At 39.2% G+C, this 24,329-nt stretch overlaps 2 protein-coding genes across 2 annotated transcripts; one reads left to right on the top strand and one right to left on the bottom strand.

Moving 5' to 3' along the window:
- Nucleotides 1-1,218: 1,218 nt before the first annotated feature.
- Nucleotides 1,219-18,314, bottom strand: sez6l2 (seizure related 6 homolog (mouse)-like 2). Its single transcript, XM_051388400.1, has 19 exons — nt 18,176-18,314; nt 17,338-17,418; nt 17,019-17,147; nt 16,714-16,929; nt 11,423-11,556; nt 10,499-10,691; nt 9,599-9,784; nt 9,328-9,511; nt 8,757-8,920; nt 7,847-8,041; nt 6,122-6,260; nt 5,192-5,388; nt 4,858-5,052; nt 4,201-4,395; nt 3,909-4,100; nt 3,688-3,726; nt 2,883-3,000; nt 2,658-2,769; nt 1,219-2,573 (listed from the first exon to the last, which is right to left on the bottom strand). Exons 2-19 carry the CDS (start codon nt 17,393-17,395, stop codon nt 2,544-2,546), a joined length of 2,676 nt encoding a protein of 891 aa, XP_051244360.1. The 5' UTR covers nt 17,396-17,418; nt 18,176-18,314; the 3' UTR covers nt 1,219-2,543.
- A 65-nt stretch (nt 18,315-18,379) lies between these two features.
- Nucleotides 18,380-23,813, top strand: asphd1 (aspartate beta-hydroxylase domain containing 1). The gene is made up of 6 exons (XM_051388401.1): nt 18,380-18,476; nt 20,175-20,636; nt 20,903-21,109; nt 21,908-22,115; nt 22,571-22,684; nt 23,007-23,813. Exons 2-6 carry the CDS (start codon nt 20,184-20,186, stop codon nt 23,114-23,116), a joined length of 1,092 nt encoding a protein of 363 aa, XP_051244361.1. The 5' UTR covers nt 18,380-18,476; nt 20,175-20,183; the 3' UTR covers nt 23,117-23,813.
- Nucleotides 23,814-24,329: the final 516 nt, after the last annotated feature.

The raw sequence follows: 24,329 nt of genomic DNA, 5'->3' as shown, positions 1-24,329 counted from the left end.
TTTATTATTTCCTACTCTTACTGTTTTTATACTGGTTTTTTTTCTCCATCCACTTTGCTGCTGTAACATTGGATTATGGACAAATAAAGGAATATCTTATTTAATCCTCGGTGGAGTTTATGTTTATGTGTTTACAATCTGTGTATTTAGTATGCACTGCCCTCCAGTGGTCATACTGAGGAACTGCAACACATCTAAATCTCTAAATGGGCTCCTTTCTTCTTTTTATTATTATTTTTATTATTAATATTAATATGTACAACTCATTGCAAATAACAGCAGTAAGATCTTCAGTCTACTCTTCTCTGAGGAACCGCACCATTAAAGTTATCTCAAGCTAGCGTCAATACAATAATCAGAGCATGCTACCACTTCCGGTACATACTTTCAAAATAAAGTGGCCAAACTAAAGCAAAGGAATTTACATAATTGATCATGAAAAAATCCTCTACTGGTCACTATAGACTACAACTACACATTCTTCTGTGGGATTACCAGCGTTGACAGTGCTAATATCACTATTTGTAACTTATATATGCACTTTTTATTAGTGTGATTACTACAAATATAAGGAGGAGCATCAGTATCGAAAATAATTGTATTGATAACGAACTAGAAGATGTAAAGGTAGCGTCCATGAAACCACAGGAGCATGCTGATACTTCCGGTGATTACCTTCAAAATAAAATGACCAAACTAAAGCGATCAATTTACAAAAATCATGTTCATTGTCCTATTGTGCTGTATTGTCATATTTTGTCTCTGTGCCGACTACAACGCCACATTCAGTGGAGATATTACATCTCTATTACTATTATTATTGTTATTATTATTATTGTTGTTATTATTATTATTGTTAGTAGTAGTAGTAGTAGTAGTAGAGTATCAATAAGGATTTTAAAAGTCATGTTGTTCTTTAATGACTTGCTCACACTTGCGGTAAATACTTTCAAAATAAACTAAAGCAATCAATACGAATAGAAATTACCATTAAGTAAATAATAGTACATATAAATCAGGGCTCATCACTAATTAAAAAAATTAAATAGTAATTTGCAAATCATATTACAGTCAATCTGTATTTTGTTAGCTATCGAAAAAGCCATAAAACCTCAAAATGATCTCCAAAACGTCGGCATTACTTTCCCATTGTGCTATTCCGTATCAATACAGTATATGTTTTGTGTATTTGGACAAATAAAAGCTAATTTCTACAAGTTTTACACCATTCAACAGAGACTTTATTTCCAGTTCAGCAAATAATTTACTGCCTTCAAAAGAGTGTATTCATATATGAAGCAAAGAAATGCTACTGATGATAAGAGAAGAATTAAGTCTACAAAGCAACAGTCTCCAAGATCCTTCATTTGGCACAGTGAATGAAACTACATTCACCGTTCAAACAATCAGTTGTAAATAAATACATAATGCATCACAGCAAGCAGCCAAGTTTGTAATTTTTCATCAACATAGTGCATACAACATCAAATCTGATAACGATGATAACTGTCAATAACTATAATGATAATGGCAAGATTGAGCAGAAGCAATATAATTTACAATCAGTGCATGCTCTAAGCATAATGACATTCATGTCCTCACCTTTTCGTATATGTCATGTGACACTGGGTGACAGTGCACTCCAGAAACAGCGAAGAATAAAATAAACACTGTCTTTGTAAACAGTATTGCAACAACAGATGAAACACTTAGGGACATTAAATTATTTAACATTATATTTTGGCACTGAATTTTCATTACATATATAATGAAAATATATAACCTCCCACCACCTTGTATAAGTGTATATATGAGGCTTATATATATAATTTAGTATATATATATATCAACCTCAATCAATATTAAGTCAGATATTTACATTCAATTTGTGTGTGTGTGTGTGTGTGTGTGTGTGTGTGTGTGTGTATTACAGAGAGAGAGAGAGACCAAGTGAGGAAGAGAGAAAAAGACTGTTGATATCAAACTTTTTCTCATGATAGAAATTGAAGTATTCTTCCCCCTTTTACTGTATCACATTGTAAAATATAACATGAGCCACTGTAAAAAAAAAATTAAATAAAAAAACATTCAGTGTGTGCTGTATGCTCATGATTGTAATGTTTAATAGTTACTAATAAAGTACTGCCAAGTTCTCTAATGTTTTGGCCTCTTAATCATTTTATGTAATAAATAAATCCATATCCCTTCACCCTTCCCCCCTCTCCTGTTCTAATGCCTCCCACACTGTTATTTTTCTCTTTGCTGTCAATTTCTTACCCTTCATAAGGCACCAGTCCTAATGATACAGAAAGTTGGACCGTGAAGTAGGACCCATATTTGGCAGACCATCGTATCAGTGCAATAAATCAAAATAAAGCAGATCCACAATTAATAAGCCAGAAATACACTGATGGTAAAACAGAAAGATAATTAAAAAATAACCATAAAAGGGGAGTGAGGCCTTATAATACCAAGGAAATTTGTTTCCCAAAAGAATGTAATCCTTCTGTGGTGTTTTTACTCTCACCAAGACATTTTCTCCTTTAAATGGATACTTCATACTCCCGTGTGTCCTGTGGTCAAAGTAAGAAATCAATCAGTAAAAAAATCAAGACTCGGAAATTGACAAAATATAAAAGTATTAGCCGTATACTCACCCCCGCCTCATAAAGAGGGTTGTTGAAATCGGACTCCACTGTAATGGGACTGTAGGAGTGTGTGTGAGAGAGAGACTTCCAGAAGAGTGGCTTCCATTCTAGTCTGCATATGCTGTGAGAGAGAAAATACAACAACGTACAACAACATGAATAAAGGCTGCAGTGTTCAAAGAGTGTTACACTTGTACAGATGGATGAGTGTGTGTGATTCACTTTGGTACTTACTTTGTATAGTACATGTAAATTCCTCCAATCAGGAGGATGACCAGGATGATTGGCAGAATTATTGCCAAAGCAATGTTCTCACTCAGGATCTGATGGGACGGCTCGAAGGACTGGGACACTGTGAAATAGTCAAAAAGTCATCACAAAAAGATTTTAGTGTTTCTGTTCACAACGTTCTCTGGTTATTAATCAAACATGCCAAACACATCAGAAATAGGCTGTTAAATCTGGAGAAACTCTACATTTTTAGTACACCAATTAGCACTTACATCACATTTACATATTGTGATTGTCTATCTATCTAAGACTGTTGACTGTTGTTGTATAAAGTGTACAAAAAACAAAAAGACATGTTTATTTTTGTACCAGCGTCTATCACAGCGTCACTCATAACGATGGTGACAAAGTAAGGAATTCTAATTCTTCATGTAGTGGCTTTAAAGGTCCAGTGTGTAACATTTCAGATGACATATTGACAGAAATTGAATATAATATTCACAGGTATGTTTTCATTAGTGTTTAATCACCTGAATATAAGAATCATTGTGTTTTTCTAACCTAAAATGAGCCAATGTTTCTACAGTAGCCCAGAATGGACAAACCAAACACTGGCTCTAGATAGGGCCATTTGTGTATTCTGTGGCCATCATAGTTTCTCCTACACACTTTGGAGGCTGAGCTGCATTCAGAGGGGTTGAAATCTGCAACTTCACCACTGGATGCAGCTTAATTGTAAACACTGGTCCTTTAAATATCATGTTTGACTTTAAACACATCACAAATAGGAGCAGAGAAAAGAAACCACCTTCTAATTTGTGATCATCCAAAAGCTCCTCATATGCCACTGTGTGAAATGAAGATAAGAGAAAGAGAAATAAAAGATTATAAATTACACCTGGAAGTCCTAAATGCACCTTCATCTCATCACCATATCTTTATGTTGATCTCTAGTCTGGAGCATAATAACTTAATCAACAAATGCTAAGGTCCAGAGCAGTGTATATAAGAGACCATGAAAATCTTTACCTTTGCAAAAGGGCGGTGGGCTGTTCCACTGAGAGGGATGGCCGGGAACGCAGCTGATAATGACCTCACCGATAAGTTCATAGCCCTCGTAACAGAAGAAACGCAGAGTTTCTCCTGCCTGGTAGCTATGCTTGTACAAGGTTTGGTAACCATTGTCAGGGACACCAGGGTTTGGGCACGGGTCATATTTCACTGCTCAGAGCACACAGAGGAGGACAGTCATGAATTGGCAGTTAATTATGGTAGTTAAAATCATAAACAGATAGCCAAGGTAGCAGAGTGCAAGACTTACAGACACATTTTGGGCTGCGGTCACTCCATTTTGGGGTGCCAGTGTCTCGCCCATGGCAGGAGATTTGGCTGGGACCTTCCAGTTGATAACCCTGGTTACAAGAGAAACGGACAACCGTTCCAACTGCAAAACCTGCCTCAGGGCGCACCGAGCGTGCTCCGTTCACCACCTCTCCTGGATCAGGACACTGCTGGACTGTGGGGGGAGAAGTGGGACACTAGATATGACAGCATTTAACCTGATCCTGCCATTGGTCTTCATTAAAATAGTTAATAATAAATAGAAGACAAAGATCAGAGAAGCAACATAGATAATACATTAATACAGCTCTCAGGTCTGTACAGTTATGATGAAGCTACAGCTATATAGCAATATATTATATTATATATGGGGTACTTCATGCCTGTATTAGATAACAATGGTATAGAAATAGCAGAAAACGAGGAAGATGTGCAACGACATGCAACAAAGGTGGCAAGAAACAGAAACAGGGGGAGCAGCCAGCCTGGCTCTGTCCAACATAAACATCCTTCCAACATCTATAAAACTCAACAATTAACATAGTATATCTATTTGTTTCATTCTTACAAAAAATAAACCAAAAAACATACATCATCTAAATAACCTTTGCATACAACGGTCACATTTCTTGGCTACCTTTAACACATGTAGGTGGGCTGCTGCTCCAGGAGAGGTCCCACTGGCAGGTGATGATGTCGGAGCCACTGATGTCATATCCCGGTTGGCACTGATAGGTCAGCACACTGCCTCTCACAGGGGAGGAGTGGGACGAGCTGATCCAGCCAAAATCAATTTGAGGGAGGGTAGGGCAGGTGTCGTTGGGCTCAACCTCTGCACGCCACAGAAAGAGAGAAATGAGATGAGATTAAAATGGATTGCTCATGATCTTCTCTTCAGTAGTGACAGACCTCAGACCTACAGATTTTCACACTTACATCCATGAAACCAGTTACTGAAGGAGTGTACTTACCACGATAATGAATGAGGAATCCCTGACTCAGGATGAAACTGGAATCATCTGGATCACTCTGAAACTGAATGGTGACCTCTGACCCCCCAGACACAACCTGGAAACGCTCCCTGGAACCCAGGTATTGTCCGATCACATGGGACATGAGATCACGTCCGTCGAAAACGGTCAGCACATCAGTGTGGCGGATATTTAAACTTAAAGAAGGAAAGACGAGAATAAAAACGAGAAATTTGATTTTACTTCTGTTTTTTAAGACGAGCAGGGGCATTTTATCAGTCAGTACACAACACAGAGAGGAAAAGGCAGGAGAGATAGAACATAATATAAAGCTGCAATATAATATTATCGTTGTTGGAGGAAAATAAAAGAGAATAACATGAGTTGGATTGGATCTGTGGTGGACGCATGAGTTGATTTTGACATCTGAATTCTAGTTAAACTGATGTTTACTTATTTAAGTAAAAAATATGTTGTTGATGTTTAAGCTTCACTGTGCAGAATGATGAATGTGCAGAGTTGGTCCTGGTCCAGTAAGCAACTTGTACAGTGTGATGTATAAAAGGCTCCAGTGCACATACACTGAGAACTGACTTTACAGTGAAGCAGCAGGAAAACTTTAGAAATGAACAAAATTTGCATATTCATAGTTTCTGTAACTTTTAATTAGGCAGGAGTTGATTACTTTTTAAGGGTTATAATGTGGAAGTTATACTTTTTTATGTTTTGTTCCAAACAGATTTGTATATTTGTCATAATAAATGTCTGGAGGGGACCTTTTAAGATTTTTGCAATTCATTTGGCAATCAAATGAGTGATGACCCCATTACTCTAAGGGGAAATTAATTACACAGTAAGTCAGAGCGCAGTGATTTTGCAAACAACAAATACCATTCTGGAACAACATCAACTTAAATTTGCAATACTCACATCTGGACATCCAATTCAATGCGCTTCTCCTCATTTCCATGGATCTGCCAAACACAGTCGAGGCCCTTGGAGTAGCTCTGGGGCCAATCAGGAGATAGGATGGTACCCGAGGCCTCGGTCAACTCCCCCCCACACAGAGCTGACAGAGCAGAGGAGAGAAACCGAGGTGAGGACGTGGATTGGAAGACAGAGACAGTGATGAAACGGGTGATGTAATAACAAGAGAAATTGGAAAACAAAAAACAACTGGAGAAAAAAAAATCTATTAATGAAGGGAGAGAAAATAAATAAAGACTTTAGTGGGCACTTAAAGAATCGAGATGTGCTTTTTGTTTCCATGGCATCATTAAAAACGGTAGTTAGCTCTTTTGTAGCTTGTCTATCATTCTGCAGCTATTAGGCAGATCAATTATAGAATAGGATCAATTAAAGAATATAAAGAATGAGCGCTTTGACACTATTACCATATTACTTCACATTTAACACAGCATCTTGTAGCCCTGGCAGAATAAACCCCCAATATAAACAGCTATAAAGGTGTGTAAGTCGGGAGGTGACAACTCTAGGGTGCAAATTGCAGCGATAGCAAGCCAAATGCAGCGCTTCTGTTGCCATGCAAACCCACAATTTTGCCACTGAGAGCACATTCAATTAGATTTTGTTTGGAGGAGCACCTCCTATTAAAACACCCACACATAAACACACACAAACACACATACACACACAGGCGTCCAGCTGTGAAGTGAATCCAGGATTGTTCACAGAAACGTGATGGAATCAAACAGCGCATGAAAACAGTTACATCCTATACAAACATAGTGGGCAAATGTGAGCAGAATAACACTATCAGGACCGAATACTGGGAACCAGGTTTGCTTTTGCCATTTGGGAGAGATCTATAAAATATTACCAGTCACAGATACAAGCGCTCCCGACCACCTGCTGATCCCTCATCATTTAAGCAGTTGAACAGTTTCGAGAAAGACAGCCTCTCCACTCATACGTGGATCCTCAAGACATCCATTAAAGCTCCGACCTCTTCACCATACAGAGCACTCGCGTTACTGATCTCCCTCTACCCACCTCCCTATACATTACTGTGTGTAAGCTAAACACCACACAGCATATGGCTTTCAGTCTGTCTTTAACGCTTGGTTGAAACTATAGCACCTGTGTTTTCAGTCAGTCCCTGGCCCCGGAGCAAAGTCTCTGCCAGTTTTATATCTGCCACAGTCTCTCAGTTTTCACAGCACGCCAGCAAACTCAGCAGATGACACAGCCAGCATGGCTGTAGTCTTCATGCTACAACATCTTGACACTTCAGGCACACATCTCAACACAGTTCAGATTGAATATCAAGGAATTACTTTCTCACTTCACGCAAAATCTTACAAATCTCTATGTGTTAAGAGTAGATTTCGCTTTACTTAAACCTACAACAAAGAGTTTTTAACTGGTTATGAAACAGTTTCCATTTAATATTGATGATTCTATATGACCTACATAAACACACAAGACCATCAGCGAGAAGACTGGCTATTTTTATATAGTCATTCTGCCAACAGGTCAGATTTGGTCGGATTCCCCTTGAAATAATAAAATGAGGTGGTGGAAACGCTTTTGCTTCTGCCAGAATCAGCAATAAATGAAAGTTCCTTGTTGCTGCTTTAAATAAAAAAAATAAATTATTCATTGCTAGCATGAAGGTTGAATCCTGAAACGTACCTTTGCACACAGGCTCGCTGTCATTCCAGTGGGGATTGCTGGGGTCGACACACTCAATCGTCCCAGAGCCCTGTTCCATGACAAAGCCTGGAGAGCAGGTGAAGGTAACCGTGGTGCCCAGCTGATATGTGATGTCACTACTGCTGAAATTTCCATGGGGTATGTATGGCTCCCAGCAGTGTTCATCGTCGAAAGCTAAAAGAAGACAGAAAAAGAAATTAGACGCAGTGAGTGCACGTGTATATAAAAGTGTTTTCCCATTCTCTGGATTTTGTTTTTGTATTCTAGTAGTTGTTCTCCTGCTTGACAACATTAAGCAACCATACACATTTAATTGAGGAGGGAGTGTAGCTTTTCACTTGGGATGACCCAGAATCTCCTCTTGGCTAGATAAAGCCCAGGTGTAAAACGCTAAAAGCTTAAGCAGTGAGCATCTCCAAAGCCTAAAATAAATCCCACTGAGGCATGAGCACACTGTAAGGACTTAATAGGCTCATTATGCTCCTTTATAAAAACAAACTAATGAGAAGAAACCCTTGGTTTTCAGGAGGGCTGTAGTCCATTCAGCTCCCTTCCTACTTCATATATAATATATAACACATAAAGAAAAATCTATAATTTATCAAGATTAGAAAGGTCAACTTTGGAGGATTTTTTAGATTAAAATAACCTGTAACCACTCACCTCCAAGGCTTTTGAATTCTTATAATTGTTGATTTCTAGCAATTCTATAGTGAATCATATCTAACTTATTTTCAGGCAGAATGCTGACCCAGCTATTGAATATTATACAGTAATGAGGTTAGAAGGATGTACAGCTCCGCCGCTGCCTTTGTGTTTCGCTGAATAAGGCAAAGACGTCATTTAAGGAGAAGGATGCAGGCTGAGTATCTGAAGCCTCTCTGCTCACCCTCGTATCGCAAGGCCAGAAGCAGAGGGATGGAGGAAGAATCAGCTGTGAGCTCCAGGTACAGTGTGGAGCTCTCACTCAGCAACCCACGCTCTGGGACATCATCCAGGTCTGAGTCAAAGAGCGGTGAAGACAGGGAAGTGTTTCCACTGCGCACAATTAACCTGAGAGGAACAAAACACAAAGACGCCCGATGGTAAGCTATTTGCATTATGGGTAACAGAGAAAGAAGCATACTGGGAATAAAGGGTAGGATATCAGAATAGCATAAAGGTTAAAAAAAAAAAATTGTCTATTGCCTGTCAATCCTAAATCCAGTAGCTTTAGGGATGTGACAACGTACAACGTGACAAGTACACTTTAATAAACCATAAAAACAAATGAAACAATATTCAAATGAGTTATAGGGAAGGCTGCTCTGATTTGACTGTAAACTGTATTTGTCACCAAACAGAGCACTGGTGATGATATGTGCATTCTACAAAGTTTTAAATCAACTAGCGTACTCTCTGCAGTCCTAATAACCGAAACAGATTCTGTGACACACAAACCAGTGGAAACATAAACTTACTTATCATCATCCTCATCCAGTGCAATCCTCTCAAAGTGCAGGTGGAGTCTGTGTCCCTCTTTGGCTTCTATTAACCAGTGGCAGCTAAGGTTATTTCCATTACTGTGGTTGCTGACAGATGGAGGGGGTGGAGACAGTATCCGGCCCACTGTTGCATTACGAATCCACCCTCCACAAGACACAGCTGAGAAAAATAACATCCCAACACATGAGTTTCCAAAGACTAGCCAGTATTGTAACACTTAATTCAAATCTAAATCAGCTGACTGACCGACACATTGTGGCTCAGGAGTGCTCCAGTGTGGTTGTGTTGTGTTGACACAAGTAGCCACCTCATGGCCGCGAACCTGGAAACCTGGATCACAGTGGAAGTGCGCTTGACCTCCGGGATGGATGTCTGTCACTGTCACTCCACCGCCCTCGGGAGACAGAGGAAACGGGCAGGACAGTAGAAAGGCTGTTGATGAAACAGGAAGGAAATTTAATTATTTTTTAAAATGGAGGATCAAAAGTTGAGGTTACAGGTTATTTTCTGAATTATCATAAATTTCCAGCACTCTTCTTGTTCACAATTTTCTTGTGTCACTATTTCTGACCTTCACATCACCTTCACATTCTATGAAACAATCAGCTGGAGGTTAATTGATGGATAAATCTTTGTGACGCTGTCGTTCTGGCTTTCCCTTCATCTCCCACATCACCGCCATGATCAGCAGATTGTCGCAGGTGATTAGGCTGAGCAGGTGTCATCTTCCACAGGCTGTCTCTCTCTCCACCAACACAGGCATCGTCTATCACCATGGGTCCTCATTTTATGGAGATTCTACTGAAGTCTAATCACCCAAACCTCTCTCTGTTGCTTTCTTGATTCCTAATAAATGGTTTTATTCATTTGTAATTTATTTCTCCACAGTTTAGAGCTCAGAGTTGTTTTGCGAAGGTTAGGGATACAGACTGAAGAATGTGCAGAACTGTAGTCCGTTTCTTGACAATTTCTATTGGAACCAAATCTACAATAAATATGAAGGTTTGCAGGTTCTCATCCGAGCCACATAGCAAACATCAATCACTAAGTTTATTATCTCACTGTTAAACCAAAAAATAAATCCAAGGTACAAATAAAAGTCCTGGTATTTCTACTTATCTTATGAAACCTGAAGGGTTAATTTACCTTGATAATGGAGGCTGAACACGCCATGGTTGTTCTGTCGGAGACTGCGATAGTGTATGTACACCTGATTGGTTGTACTGCGAATCACCTGACCCTCTCTCATCAGGGTCTCATTGGCTAAGAGCTCTGGTACCAAACCTCCATACCCCATGATCGTCAGGGACTCTTTCTTAGAAAGGTTCACCTTCCTCACCTAAGGGGAAGAAAGAGGAAACAGTGAGATGCAACCTGTTCTGGCAGCTGTCTTTAATAAATAAACTGATTAATAAATTAAATTACTGATCTACAGCCTTATCTAACTCATGGCACACTGCACTGTTAGGATCTTTCTATGCAAATGTTGCTCCTTTAAGATAACCAACTGAAAAAACATAAATAGCTCAAACATTCCCCTTGGGCCTCGTTAGCTAAAAGTTAAGGTGTGTAGCTGATTGATCACACTGCTGCTCTAACATAGTAACATTGTTACTATTAGAATTACAGTGTACTCCCATGTGATTACTGCTGCATGTTTTTCTAAATATGCAGTTAATTATAAATGGTTTACAGTCTCAACATACACCACCAAACTAACCACTATTTATTAGATCGAAATTGTATCACGCTGGCTCGAGCAGTTTCAAAATGTGTATCTAATTTGCCAGATATCTGAGATCACATGAAATACAAGATCTAATTAGGTTTCTACAGGTTAGGTTTCTGTCATAGGCAGACATTTTCTGAGATTTTCACTCATAGATTAGCTATACTTTCTTTCAAAAAAATATTCTCATTTTTATACTGTGCGTATACTCCTGTCAGCAATTAGAGTATACTTAAGCACAGCCTCAGCTCAAAGAAGAAATTAAAATTGACAAATTCAAAGTGGAAAAATGTCTTTCGAAAAACGTTGTTTATGGACTCATATGAGATCATGTACATTACCTGAATTTCCACTCCATAACCTGCGTACACAGTAATGCTGTAGGTGCATTCAAGAGGCGAAAAAGAAGACGTTGATGCAGGATCTGGTGACTCCACAACATCCTCCATTGCTGACAAGGTCGCATTGCATTGTACTGTGAAAATAGAGAAAGGGCAGGAGAAGAAAACTTAAGAATGTGTCTAGAAATAAATCTAATGCTTTTTAAATTCACTTCATACAGGAAACATTTAACAAACATACAGCAAACTCACATTAATATAGTTAAGTTTCTTTGCTCAAGGGCTTCTTGGCAGTTTCTGAGTGATGAGAGATCATAGATTGCTTTTTTGATGATATTTTCACACCCTGTCAAAGGATTTTTGGAATCAAGGTGCACCGTGCAAAGGCCAGTCAACATTCATGTAGCCCAGTGGCCTTGCGGGATGGTGACATATTTACATTGCCAAAGAAAGAAAGAAAGAAAGTGCACTTTTGGTACAGTGGGAAATGAGATGGCATTAGAAGAGATTAATGCATAATAATAATGATCTCTTTTGTTGGTTGCATAAGGTTATATTTGGCTACATTTGTTCAGGCACCAAAATTGCACAGAAAAAAGCAGATGATGTTGTTGAATCCCAGGAACCAGTTTTATTTTGGATGAGGATAAGTGGGAGCGATTGCTGCTGAGAGCATTCAGTGTTGTGAAGATGAAAGAGAAGTTACAACGTCTTTTATTGTACACTGAATGTCGAAGATGCCTCCTACACTCCTGATGATCTACATTGCATAAACCTGGGAGAAGTCCTAGTTATCAGCAAAATGTTATATGAAGCACATACAGTAGCAAGCACAATATTTGGTGCTGGTTGCTCACAATTTATTCAAGGTTTAGCATTAATTGAGGTATGTGTACTTTTGCTGGAATTTAAACAATTATATGGAAGCTGGAATACTGACAAGAGTTATAACTATACAGGTCAGACTCTGCTTGGCTGCCATTATTACTATAATCAATGTATCTGTATTTCTGGTGTGCATATAAACGCATTTACTGTTTGAGGAATGTATAAAAACAGACAATAATAACATGCATAGAAGTGTTTTTGTGATTTTTGGGTGTGTATCTCTCAATGTAAAAAAGCACAAAACACAGAATGGTCCTGTGCTGTTCACGTCAACGTTCAAGTAGGTCAGTGGTGAAAGATGCAAATCATAGTAATCCTTGACATCATAATAGCCGTGCACTGCTAGATGTGACACACCTCCTACAGTGCAAATCATCAAAATATCAAATGGATCAAGGGAAACATCACTGAGCTCCAGGAAAATCCCGCTGAAAGTTGTCTATAGTTTTATGAAGTTGTATGCAACAAATGGTTATAGCATCCTTTACTCCAAAGTAACAACTGCTGGACATGTGTGCATTGTTGGTAAGAAATGTTTTTGTTGGACTGTTTTTTTTGTTTTAAAATGCATGACCAGCTACACTCATTTCCACCTATTTTCAGACACATTTCTCTGTACAGATTAACAGCCTGAATGTTTGAATGTGAGGGTCATTTGCATGCAAAATGAGTAGGCTGGATCACTTCGCCTTAGACTGGTCTTGCCTGCTGTCTTTATATTGGTACTGTTGCGTATTGGGAGCCAGTCCCTAACAATGGATGTTGTGTACAAGAGCAAAACTCTACACCAGTGATTAATTAGGGGTATTTGTATCACAAGGGGACACTTCAGCTACTTCTTCTACTTCATGGAAAGATTGTGGAATAGCTCAGCTAATCTGAAAAAACATTGAAATTATGATTTGGTCAAAAAATGTTCACATATATATTAAAATATATATATATTGTGAACAGACGGCGCACTGGAATAACAGCAGTATCTGCTGTATGTGAATTGCCTGTGGCCTGAGAGGTCACAGGTTATAACGGCAGGCAGGGTCCAGTAGTGGCTAGAGTCAGTTAAGTATTATGGGTCTCTAGGAGCCTTGTTTTTACGACGACGCCACAGCAGTTGCAGTGATAAGGGTCGAGCTGTACCACACGTTCCCTGTAGGATGAAATTAGAGTTATTGCACAAGGTCAGACTGGCTGTCTCTCCACATAGAAGTAGTGCAAGGGAGGGATCATTCAGAATTGGGTTGGCATTGCACTGTGCTTGTATTGCTGATCTTATTCTCCTCCGCAGGGCCTCAATAAATTCTACTGTGTAAGTCAAGATCTCCTGAAATCTTCTTTGAGTACGAGTGGTTTATCTTTTAACTTTTTAAGTTTTCCATCACAAATATAATATAATATTTATAATATACAATATATATATTAGCGTGAGGTTTATCTTTAGTATTTATTGTCACAATAACCAATAAAGCAACTACAGTAAGTATATTACTACATATATCTCAGACAAGGAAGGAGCATCACATTTCTGCCTCCTCTTTGTGCCTGTGGGGCAGTGAAATAAAATATGAGCCTGATAATAACAACCTAGCTTATCGTCACTAAGGGGCAGTATGCAGTTGTCAGTAAGAGTACACCAATTAAATTGGTAACTGTTACCAGTGAGTACTGGCTGAAGTGCTGCCTTGGGTGAAGTAGTGAAGTGTTGGACTGCCCCGTATTAAAATTATTTTTGACTGCATCACTGACTAAAACTGGCAGAATCAAATTATTGACCACCACTTGTAATGGCATCTGGAGAGGAAAAGGCTTTACAGTCCATTGATGGTCCATTTAACAGTCAACAGCACAAAAAAGTATTAGCTAGGAGCATCAATAAGAGGAAATACTTTTCACTTATATGGTAGATTTAAAAAAATTGCCATAAAGTAATTGAGTTGAGTGTTGAGCACGCAGACAGGTAGGAGTAAATGAAAAATCCAGCCACTTAAAAGAAGCACCTACCTGCAATTGTAAACGCAGACGGGATTGAGTGTAGCAGATACACTTGTGTGTTGTCACATAATTCTTTCATAGAAGACCACATATAATAAGTTGTGTTCACCGCACATATTGAGCATTTCAGAGTTTAAATTGTTTTCAAAAAAGATAATGCAATAGTTTAACAATTTGGGAAATAAGCTTATTTACTTTCTTGACATTATTCTTCTTTCTTTATGGTAAATATAGTAAGCAGCTGGTAACTTAAAGACGGGAGACAGTGGAAAACAGCTGGTCTAGCTCCGTCCGACGGTACCAGCACCTCTAAAGCTCGCTTATTAACAGATCATCTTGTTTATTTAATACTCTGTACTCTGGGGGGTTGTGTGCTGGAATATTTCTCAGTTGGGGCTGGTAAATTTCCTGGTATCCCTTCTGGTTGCCCGCTAATTGGTTCCAGACAAGTGGCAATCTCCGTGCCTGGCAAATGAAGCCAACACGGGAAGTGGCAAAAAACATGAGTTTATCCAACGGCCACGTGAGGCTGGCTACAGAAGTGACTCAATCTCCAATGGTGACCCAATGAGCCAACTTCACAACAGAAATAATGGTGCGAAAAACAGTTCGGTCTCTATAGCTAAACTCCCTTTCATGACAACTGCACAGGGGAGAATCTTTATATAACTCACCTGTTTAAGTTATATCAAGGCTTAAAAATAGCGCATAACAACTATTATTTGTTTATTTTACTCTTTGTTTCTTGTACAGATGAAACAAAAAAGGTATAACATGTTAATTAGTGAGCTTTTTATTACCCCTGGACATGGCCAGGCTAGCTTTCCCCCTGTATCCAGTCTTTGGGCTAAGCCAAGGTAATCAGTTGCTGGCTTCATATTTACCATACAGAGAAGACAGTGGTATCAATCTTCTCATCTAACTCTGCAAAAAAGCAAAATAAGTCTGTTTCCAAAAACGGAATGATAGTACGATTGTGTGAACATAAAATTGCCTTGCAACTTGGAGGGTGTTTTATAGCAGGTTAAATGACAACTGACCCACCTCCTACCCCCTCAATCATATTTCCTCCTGTAATGGTTTCTTTTATTTCATGACCAGAATGAGTAACAGCTCTCATTCAGCTGCAGTGAGAGATGCACAGGAACACCAGCCTAACGTTGTTTCACTTAAGTCTATTTCTGACAATCATTCATACAAGGTGCTATTCTGTTCTTCACCACTCCCTATTAGTATTCTGGTCACGATGCCATTGTTGACTGGCTGATTTGTCAAATTAATACTTCTCTTCATATGATATTAAGACCATAACAGTGGTTATATTAGTGTTTATGGCTTCACTCGGTTGCTCATTATTCAGTTAATAAGTTGTTTTCATGCTCACTAATTAGATGAATTTGTTTGTTGTAATTGTATCTAAAAGACAAAACATATATTTTGACTTTATTCTCAAGAATTTTCTGGATACCAAACTTTTCATGTGACAGTGTAAAGGACACTAACAGTGAATGTGTTGCACGGCAATAGACACATCGCATGTACAAACTTTTTGCCCTCTTGTATGTTTCATATCTCACTGGTTTCAAAATAGCATAAAATGGCATCAAAATATTCTGTTTCTTTTTATCTCCATACAGTGACTACTTCAAACAGGAAAGCAGGAGTGCACTTCTTCATCACCATTCAGTGTATACACTCCAAAAGTCTAAAGCATGAATCCTGAAATGTAGAGATACGAGGAGCACATTATTTTTGCAGAAATAAGACCAGAAGCATAAATGAAAAATGTGTGTTCTTTAGACTGTTCTCAACTCATATTGTTAGCAAACATATATGTTCAAACTTTAGCAATAACCTAACAATCTGAAATTAACTGATAGGGAATATGTGACAGAATGTCACTGACACATTATTAGCAGGTAAATGGTAAATGGCTGCATTAATATAGCAGGTAGCTATGTTGACTCCATAGCTAGCCTAGACTTTAAACAGTAAAGACTGGTTATGTAATAGTGTTGCAATTTTCTTAAAAAAATATAAAGTACATGTCCATGTTTTTCTTTACAAGTAGCTCACATTGTACTGTAACCTGTTGATGTTTTATCATGAATATTTTATGACAGCATGTTTCACGTTACCTTGTCTGTCAAGATCTCCTTGTCACTCTGTCTTCAGAGCGAGGCAGAGAAGAGAAATGACTGAAGTCGCGATGGGAACCAAAGTCATTCAGTATGAATTAGTTGTCAGTGCCGGCGCCACCAAAAACTGAGCACCTCTAATGCCGCAGGTGAAATTCTGAATTATTTGTTCAAGCTTTTTTCCATATTTCTTTATCTGAACTATAACTTCATTACAGCAATCACACCGATAAACAACAGAGACTCAGAGGAAGCCAGGTGGGGGCATGCAAGTACCTGGCATGTGCATTGTGGTTATGGTGGTTGTGGTGATCAGAGTGGTGGTCGTCTCCTCCTCTACGGGCAGCGAGGACATGGTATTCCTTGATCCTGTCTGGCTGGCAGCAGAAGAGGAACTTAAAGCTGTGGTGAGCAGCCCTGGTGATATGACTGTCGCTGTCGCCTCAGTCTGCCCAAGCCCGGGCACAGCCTGCGTTGGGTTGGTGGTAGTACCTGCCGAGTCCAAAGGTTCAGTTTAATGTAATCACCAACATTGTACTGTAGCTTCATTAGCTAAGCTTTAAAAGCCTGTGTTAGTGTACCTGTGCCTGCAGAAGCATCTCCTAAGTACTCCTTACTCTGCAGAGCAGCATGGATCAGGTCACCCAGAGGGTAAGAGTCCGGGGTTGATGTTGGTGGTGTATCAGGCTCAGGAGTCATAAAGCTCATACCTGAAAAAGCCAGGACTAATTATTTTTTGTGTTATTATGTATAAAAACAAGCATAGTTGGCAGGACATGGCAAGCAAGCTGTTGTTTTTCAAGAGGTAAAAACAAAACACTCTGCATTAGTCCATGATTGTGGTGGGACAACAAATATGCATGCATTAGAGGACACAAACACACACACTCGTACGGTTACCTGAAACTAGGTGGATCATGGTGACAGACAGCATCACAGCAAGGCGTGTGAACCCCATGGCTTTGGATGAAACTGAATGACCTGAGGAGGTTAAAGTGAACAGATTGATTAGCAAACTGTTATGTGATCACGTAAATGAAACAATTACTGTGCCCTGTAATGTAATTGCTTATTAGTATCTTATAATTACTGCAGGTTGCACACACATAACCCATGTTGGCTGGAGTGATAATGAATAACACATTATTTGTCATATGATTTAAAATTCCATCCTAATTCAGGTACTGAGCATATGTTTACATCACACAGGCCACAATGACTCGGATTAGAGGATCATTGCGATGTGATACTGTAAAAGCTTAGCTCAATCAATCTGGAAGATACCCGTCTAGCTTCTACCATACAGACATGACAATTTAAAGTTTTTTTTTTTTTTTTACAGGTCTAGGAAAAGGGAGCAGGTACACATCGCACACGGTATAAGGTTAAACGTTCAGGTTTTACCCCCCTGCATTTTCTCACCCAAACCTGCAACAACATGCCCGAAAATGCGCTATTCTAAAATTCACCAAACGAGCCGACCGTCTCCGCAGGTAGACTCTGAACATTGTTCTATCATCAACCTGTTAATGTGGTAATGTGTCAAAAGGACTTCTTCGAGGCGTTTCCTCGATGAAATTAGCAGCCTGGTGTGTGACAAAATGATGGGGCTATACGAGGCAGCATCACTCGCACCTCCCCCGGCCCTCTTTGTGCGGAGGACGATATTTGGCATCAGTCATCACTACAGTGAGACCGACAACCGTCTCAGCGACGTTGAAAGGTGTCTGCCGCTTACCTTTATCTTCCAGGCTGCGTCCTGTGTTCTGTTACTCGGACTGTATCCTGTTGCTTTAGGCCCCGAGAACACGGCGGGGTATGTGCTGGTGAGATGCCCCTAGCTGGTTGCCGTGTGGTTGACGCATTCGGCTATGATGTGAGGGCATTTGTGTTGAAGCTTCAGGTGCGCCCTAGCGGCCGCACGCGGTAACTGCAGCGGCGCGCGGGAGATATCCACATTTTGTCTGTGGGCGCTGGAGGAGCTGTCCACCAGCACGGTGCTGAAGTGTGTCCGAAACAACGCTGCACGGTGTATCAAGGTAATCAGACAGAGATGTGAGATGCGGCACGCAGTGTATGTTTGCTCATTTACAGGCCTGCATGTGCCATATGGTATGCATGGCGAACATTTTCGTGCCGTGGTTTCCTGTAATGGGTGGATGTGTGCGGTACATGGAACATGAGCCAGCTGAGCTGTGGGGGCTGGTGCAGAGCAAAAACAAAATGAACGCTGAAGCGACTGTTATAAAAATGACCCAAGTCCACAATTTATGGAACACCTTAATGATGCGTAACCGTGCTGTAGCCTAATAGGTGTTTCCAGTGGGCAGTATCATCACTTAGCATGTAATTGATTGAACTACGAAACGAATCCGTTGAAATAAGCCTATTAGGAAAGAGCCCTCCCACCCAAAACACACCCGCACGCGTGCGCATGCACATGTTTTCTACTTGTGGGAAACAGTAAAAAAAAAAAAACTCTATCTGTCTGACTCTGTATATTTCACAAGCACGCACGGCACACTCACAAATGCACACTCGCACGCACGCATACACACACACACACACACACACACACACACACACACACACACACAAGGTAGGCTATCTTTAATGGGGTGTAAATATATTTTCCAGGACAGAACTTGGCCTGCTCTGTTATCTTCTGCCTTTTTACTGCCAGTCATAAAGTCACAGTTGTGGCAGAAATGTGATTTATATACAATCCGAATACAACATTTGGTCCACTTTGGCACTGGTTACACAGACAAATACATGTCTGTGTCACAGGGGCTCTATGAATTATTTGTACACTTTACATTTGAAGAGATATACTACCCATGTTATGTTATTTATTATCTAAACTGGTTTTAACACTGTCATCATCTAAAATTACATTTATTCTCCCAAAAGTCAATATTTATATAAATGACCAATTGTATTAATGTCAACAGCAACAAGAGTGCAAAGTAAGAGAATGGAGACAATTTGTTTTCAACTAATAGGAAAGAGAGCATTATTATTATTACAGTCAATTACAATGAGTTGTCTGTTCATAATGCCAGAATCATAATTAGATACAAGTTGAGGCTGACAGAGAAAACTATAAGTAAATAAGCAACAAATATCATCCTTTCATAAGGGTCACTAGAAAAACACAAAGAATTCAGATAATTAAAAGGGAGGAACAAACATTATCAAAATTAGTAGCCCAGGTTGAAGACTGTAGATGGAAAGCATCAGTATGATTTCAGAATATTACCTGCTGTGAAATCTTTAGCTACATCCACAGCTAGCATGAAGTCAGTCTCAGAGGCAACTAAACCAAAGGGTCAGTGGCTCTGTGATGGATGGCAACCTGTCCTAAATATTTCACTAATTTCTTCCAAGTGCATGCCGGGATAGACTTCATTGTGACCCTGAAAGGGGATTAAAGTAAAGAAAATAACGAACACTGGGGTGTTTGAATCCAGCACAGTGCATTATTCCCCTTAAGCTTGTTGGCATATATGAGCCGCTCCTTCTGTACTTTGTCAAGCCACTACTTTGTTTGGTTTTGTGTATATTCAGAAGAAATCCCCTTAATTAAAAACAACACCCTTAAGTCTAATGGTTTGGTGTGTAGAAAGTCTGGAGTCACCTACAGAATTAGGCCAGCAGAAACTCAGTTTTTAATTTACGCAAATGCTTCATAATCTGAGATTGTTTATCATAATCTCACTCTGTTTCTCTTTCAGATTTAAAGGATGCACTGGTCAATGACCACACTGCCCTTGCCTCCATATGTTGAGCTGGGTGTTCATTCGCTGAGTGGCCTTCTGTGGACTCTACTGCTACTTTTTCTGTGGCACTGTTATCGGATTGGCTCCGACCTGCCAATCCCAGGCCACACACATGCTGGAAAGCTCAAGTCAGGCTCAAGGCGGTCCATGATGTCCCGTGGTGGTAGCTGTGCTGGAACAAAGTGTAATGCACGATCTAAGCTGTTGAGAAGTGATCAAATTTCTCCATTTATTTCCATGGAAACAGAGGAGGATGAGGAGCAGGGACAGGGCTACCTCACTCCAGTGCTGAGTCATGCCTTGTTCCCAGCCCAGGCATCTGCAGAAGCCAAGAAACTGTACGCAGCGCTGCAAGAGTATGCCAAGCGCTACAGTTGGGTGGGCATGGGCCGCATTCATAAGGGCCTCCGTGAGCAGGTACAAGTTTATTCCACACAAGCAATAAGCTGGTGATTCCTACGTAAAGTAAATATTGTGTATATTAGTTGTTTATTAATGTACTACAATGAACTGCATTGTGGTCGGTTTGTTTTCAAAGCATACATAACTGCATAAAAGTAATCATCCTAAAACCTGATTTGGTCTGAAAAAATTGTTCAACTGAAAAAATTGTTCCTCCAAATGATAGCGGAAGGAAACATTGTCAAGAACAGATCAGTGATTTCTCATTTTTCTCCCCATAGGTCAGGCTGAATGATCACTCTGCTATACAGAAGCCTCATCTCTTCTTCTTGCCAGATGTCCCAAGTGTTCCTTTCTTCCCACGGGATGCTCATCGGCATGACATTGAGGTCTTAGAGGCCAACTACTCTGTAATCTTGGCTGAATTCAAAGCTGTTTACCAGCGGGGCATTGACCCAAAATTAGGCTGGACCTATCTGGGACCAAAGGTACACAATAAAATTGTTCCAGCCCACAATGAGTCAGGGGCAGAGCAAGCATGCTTTGTATGAAATAGAAATATAAAGAATATAAAAATATTGGTTGTGCAAAGTACTGTGTGAAAGAAACTGGCACAATGCTACAGCTGAAACCAACTGTAGCATTGTGTGGATGGAGAAAGAGGGTCATTTTTTCTTGTGTTACAATTGATTCAATTCAACATTAATTTGAATATCCTGATATTTCGGTTGCAGAGCTTTAGTTTCTTTGCACTTAACAATACTACAAAGCTTGTTATTACTTATGGAATCAATCTATGGAATAAAACGTTTTAAATGTTATTCAAATTTGTATTAAAATAAAGTTTCTAAGTTTAAAAATTACACCAATGGTCCCCTTTAACTTAAAACCTTAACATACATAAAATATCAAACACTGAAGGTCTCCACCAGTTTGTTCCATAACTGCACAGCCAAAGTGTTTTGATTTCAGGACACTTCCAATTTCTTATGTACAACATTAATAAAAAAAAACAATACTCTCTAGGTCTGTAAGTATAGTATAGGCAATTGTCATTTATTGGATTGTACATAAGGATGGTTCAGTCAACCTCAAGTGAGCCAAATAAAAATAGTCTAAACAAAAGTATAATTTATGTATTGATTTTATTGTTAGCATTGTTCACATTTTCTCAATTTAAAATCCAAGCTCTGATATAGGAGGATACATTGATTGATGCTGTTTAATTCTAATGTTTGTGTCTCATCTGAGTCTTGTGTGAATTGTGTTCCCACTGTCTGTTTTAGGGCCAGGCAGTGTTTCCTCTGTACACTGCAGGTGTCTCTGTGGCAGGAAACTGTCGCTCCTGCCCCTGCACCTACAGGACACTTCTCTCTCTACGTACTTTTATAAGCAGCAACTCACTGGGATCTGCTGGATTTTGGCTGCTGGGACCCGGAGCAACGTTGGGGAGCTCATATGGACCCACCAATACACGCCTACGTTGTCATCTTGGTGAGTTAAAGAGTTACACTAGTAGTTTATCAGCATTGATCTGCATCTTAAGACCAGTCCTTGACCCTTCCAAAAAAATCTACTGAATCATACTTTAGCTTTACACACTATACTGGAATTAACTGCAGAGCAATCCCTAGCTTACATGAAACTCAACAATATGAACCGGAAAATGATCATATTATATGACCAATTCAACTAATATGATATTGATGTCAGACTTTACTTAAAAAGAAAAGAAAAGAAAATGACCGGATAAAATACTAAACCACTGCATAATGTGGTACTTTGTGGGTCAGGGTTGAGGTTCATTTCCCCATAGTCTATTTTGTGTAGTGATCCGTCTGGCTATAATCCTTTAAACATCGACAGGAATAGAGTGCAGTGCCTTCTTAGCTGAGGGATAACACAATATTTTTGTTTCCAAAGTTTAAAAACAGAAATCACTTTTGTAGGTTTGCAGACTCCACCCTCGTGTGAGCTGGTGGTTGGAGGGGAGCCTCAGTGCTGGTCAGAGGGACACTGCCTCCTGGTTGATGACTCGTTCCTTCACACTGTCTCCCATAAGGGTTGGTGAATCACATACAACTTTGAAAAAATATTTTTTTTGTAATTTGTGACCGTATATTGTATTTCTGGGTGAGATAATGGCATTTATTCATTTATAAAATGGAATTTCAGTGAAGTCAACACAATATTTTGTAAGATTTTGTAATACATCAAATGTAATGGGAAACAAATGCTTTTTACATTCTACTCTAATTCTCATTATTAAACCAAGCACAAAAAAAAAAAAGCGATGCAATGCATTTACCTCTATTTTTAAGTGATTCCATTTATTGTTGTTCTTCCCAACAGTTGAATCTAAATGGCTTGTTTCTATTTCTAAAGGACCTCCAGATGCTGGACCCCGAGTCATTCTGAGTGTGGACCTCTGGCATCCAAATGTGGCTGCAGCCGAGAGACAAGCTCTGGACTTCATGTTCAGCCCCGACCTCTGAATGTGCTCCTGCACTACCAATATACAGCATGCAGGGATGCCTTAAATTAGCCCTGCTTGTTGTGGGTCATGCATCTCATTCCAGTCGATGAATCACTGTGTGAATCTGCCCTAAGAATTACACAAGCCATCAGCCACGCTTTCAAGTGGTGTTTGATTTATGGTCTACACCAGGAAGTGCCACATGAATGCGTCAATATGGATGGCGTTAGACGAGGTTACATGCTAGACAATTAGGCCGCAAACTACGAACTGACATCACTTGAAAGCACAATGAGAGCTAACCTAAGAAGAGCAGATGTAGTGTTAACTATTGTAAATCGTATTACTATGCTAGTAAATGCTACTTGCATGTGAAACATATCTATCCTGATACTGGTCTTTGTTTTGAGCTGCTGATGCATGTGCTCATGTTATGGTTCAACCAAAAAACTGTGAAAACATGAAAATCATATAAATGTAAATTTAAATTTATTTTTGTTTTCCAAAATGAATGCCAAACTTATATAAACTTTTACATACTGTGATTAATTTTACTCTTTGTTTTACTATCCTCAATATATGCTTGTATGTTTCTATCTATAAATCTATTTCTTGTTTATTTATATAATTGGTTGTTTACATATTGCACACATCAGGGTTTTGCCAGTTCTGTTTTTCTTGGAATCTAAATAACAAATAAATAACAAATCAATCAATGTTGACTCAGTGTATAGATTAATAGAGTGATAGAGTTATACACTTTTGTTGATGCAGTATGCATGGAGCAGAGCTGATTGTTTTGAGGACTCAAAATACTAATAACTAGTATTCAAGTATATTATCTTTATTAGAGAAACTAGCCTGTTGACTACTTAGTTTATTAAAAAATAAAAAATGAAATTTAAATGTGTTCATTTCCCATAAAACTCTCAAATGGTCAGTAGTGTCCGTTGATTTAAACACACTAAAACAACATTTTGAAAATACATTCTGGTTCATTAAGCTTGCTTTAAGCTTTTTATTTTTTATTTTTTGGTTACTTTTTTCAGTCAGTAGATGAGAATTAGAGTGGTGATTTTGTCTTATCTGCCATCTGTCCATCTAAGGGTCCCATGATGAGGATTATAGAGTCTGAACTAATCCACCCCAGAGAGGCAGATTATTCCTGAGATTGTTTAGATGTAGTTGTATGTATGTTGGTTCATGATGTATGATTCGTTCAACACTTGACA

This window comes from Dicentrarchus labrax, unplaced genomic scaffold (assembly GCF_905237075.1).
Source record: "Dicentrarchus labrax unplaced genomic scaffold, dlabrax2021, whole genome shotgun sequence".
Lineage (NCBI taxonomy): Eukaryota > Metazoa > Chordata > Actinopteri > Moronidae > Dicentrarchus > Dicentrarchus labrax.
The sequence above is the reverse complement of the archived record's forward strand: the minus strand, read 5'-3'. Positions and strand labels throughout refer to the sequence as shown.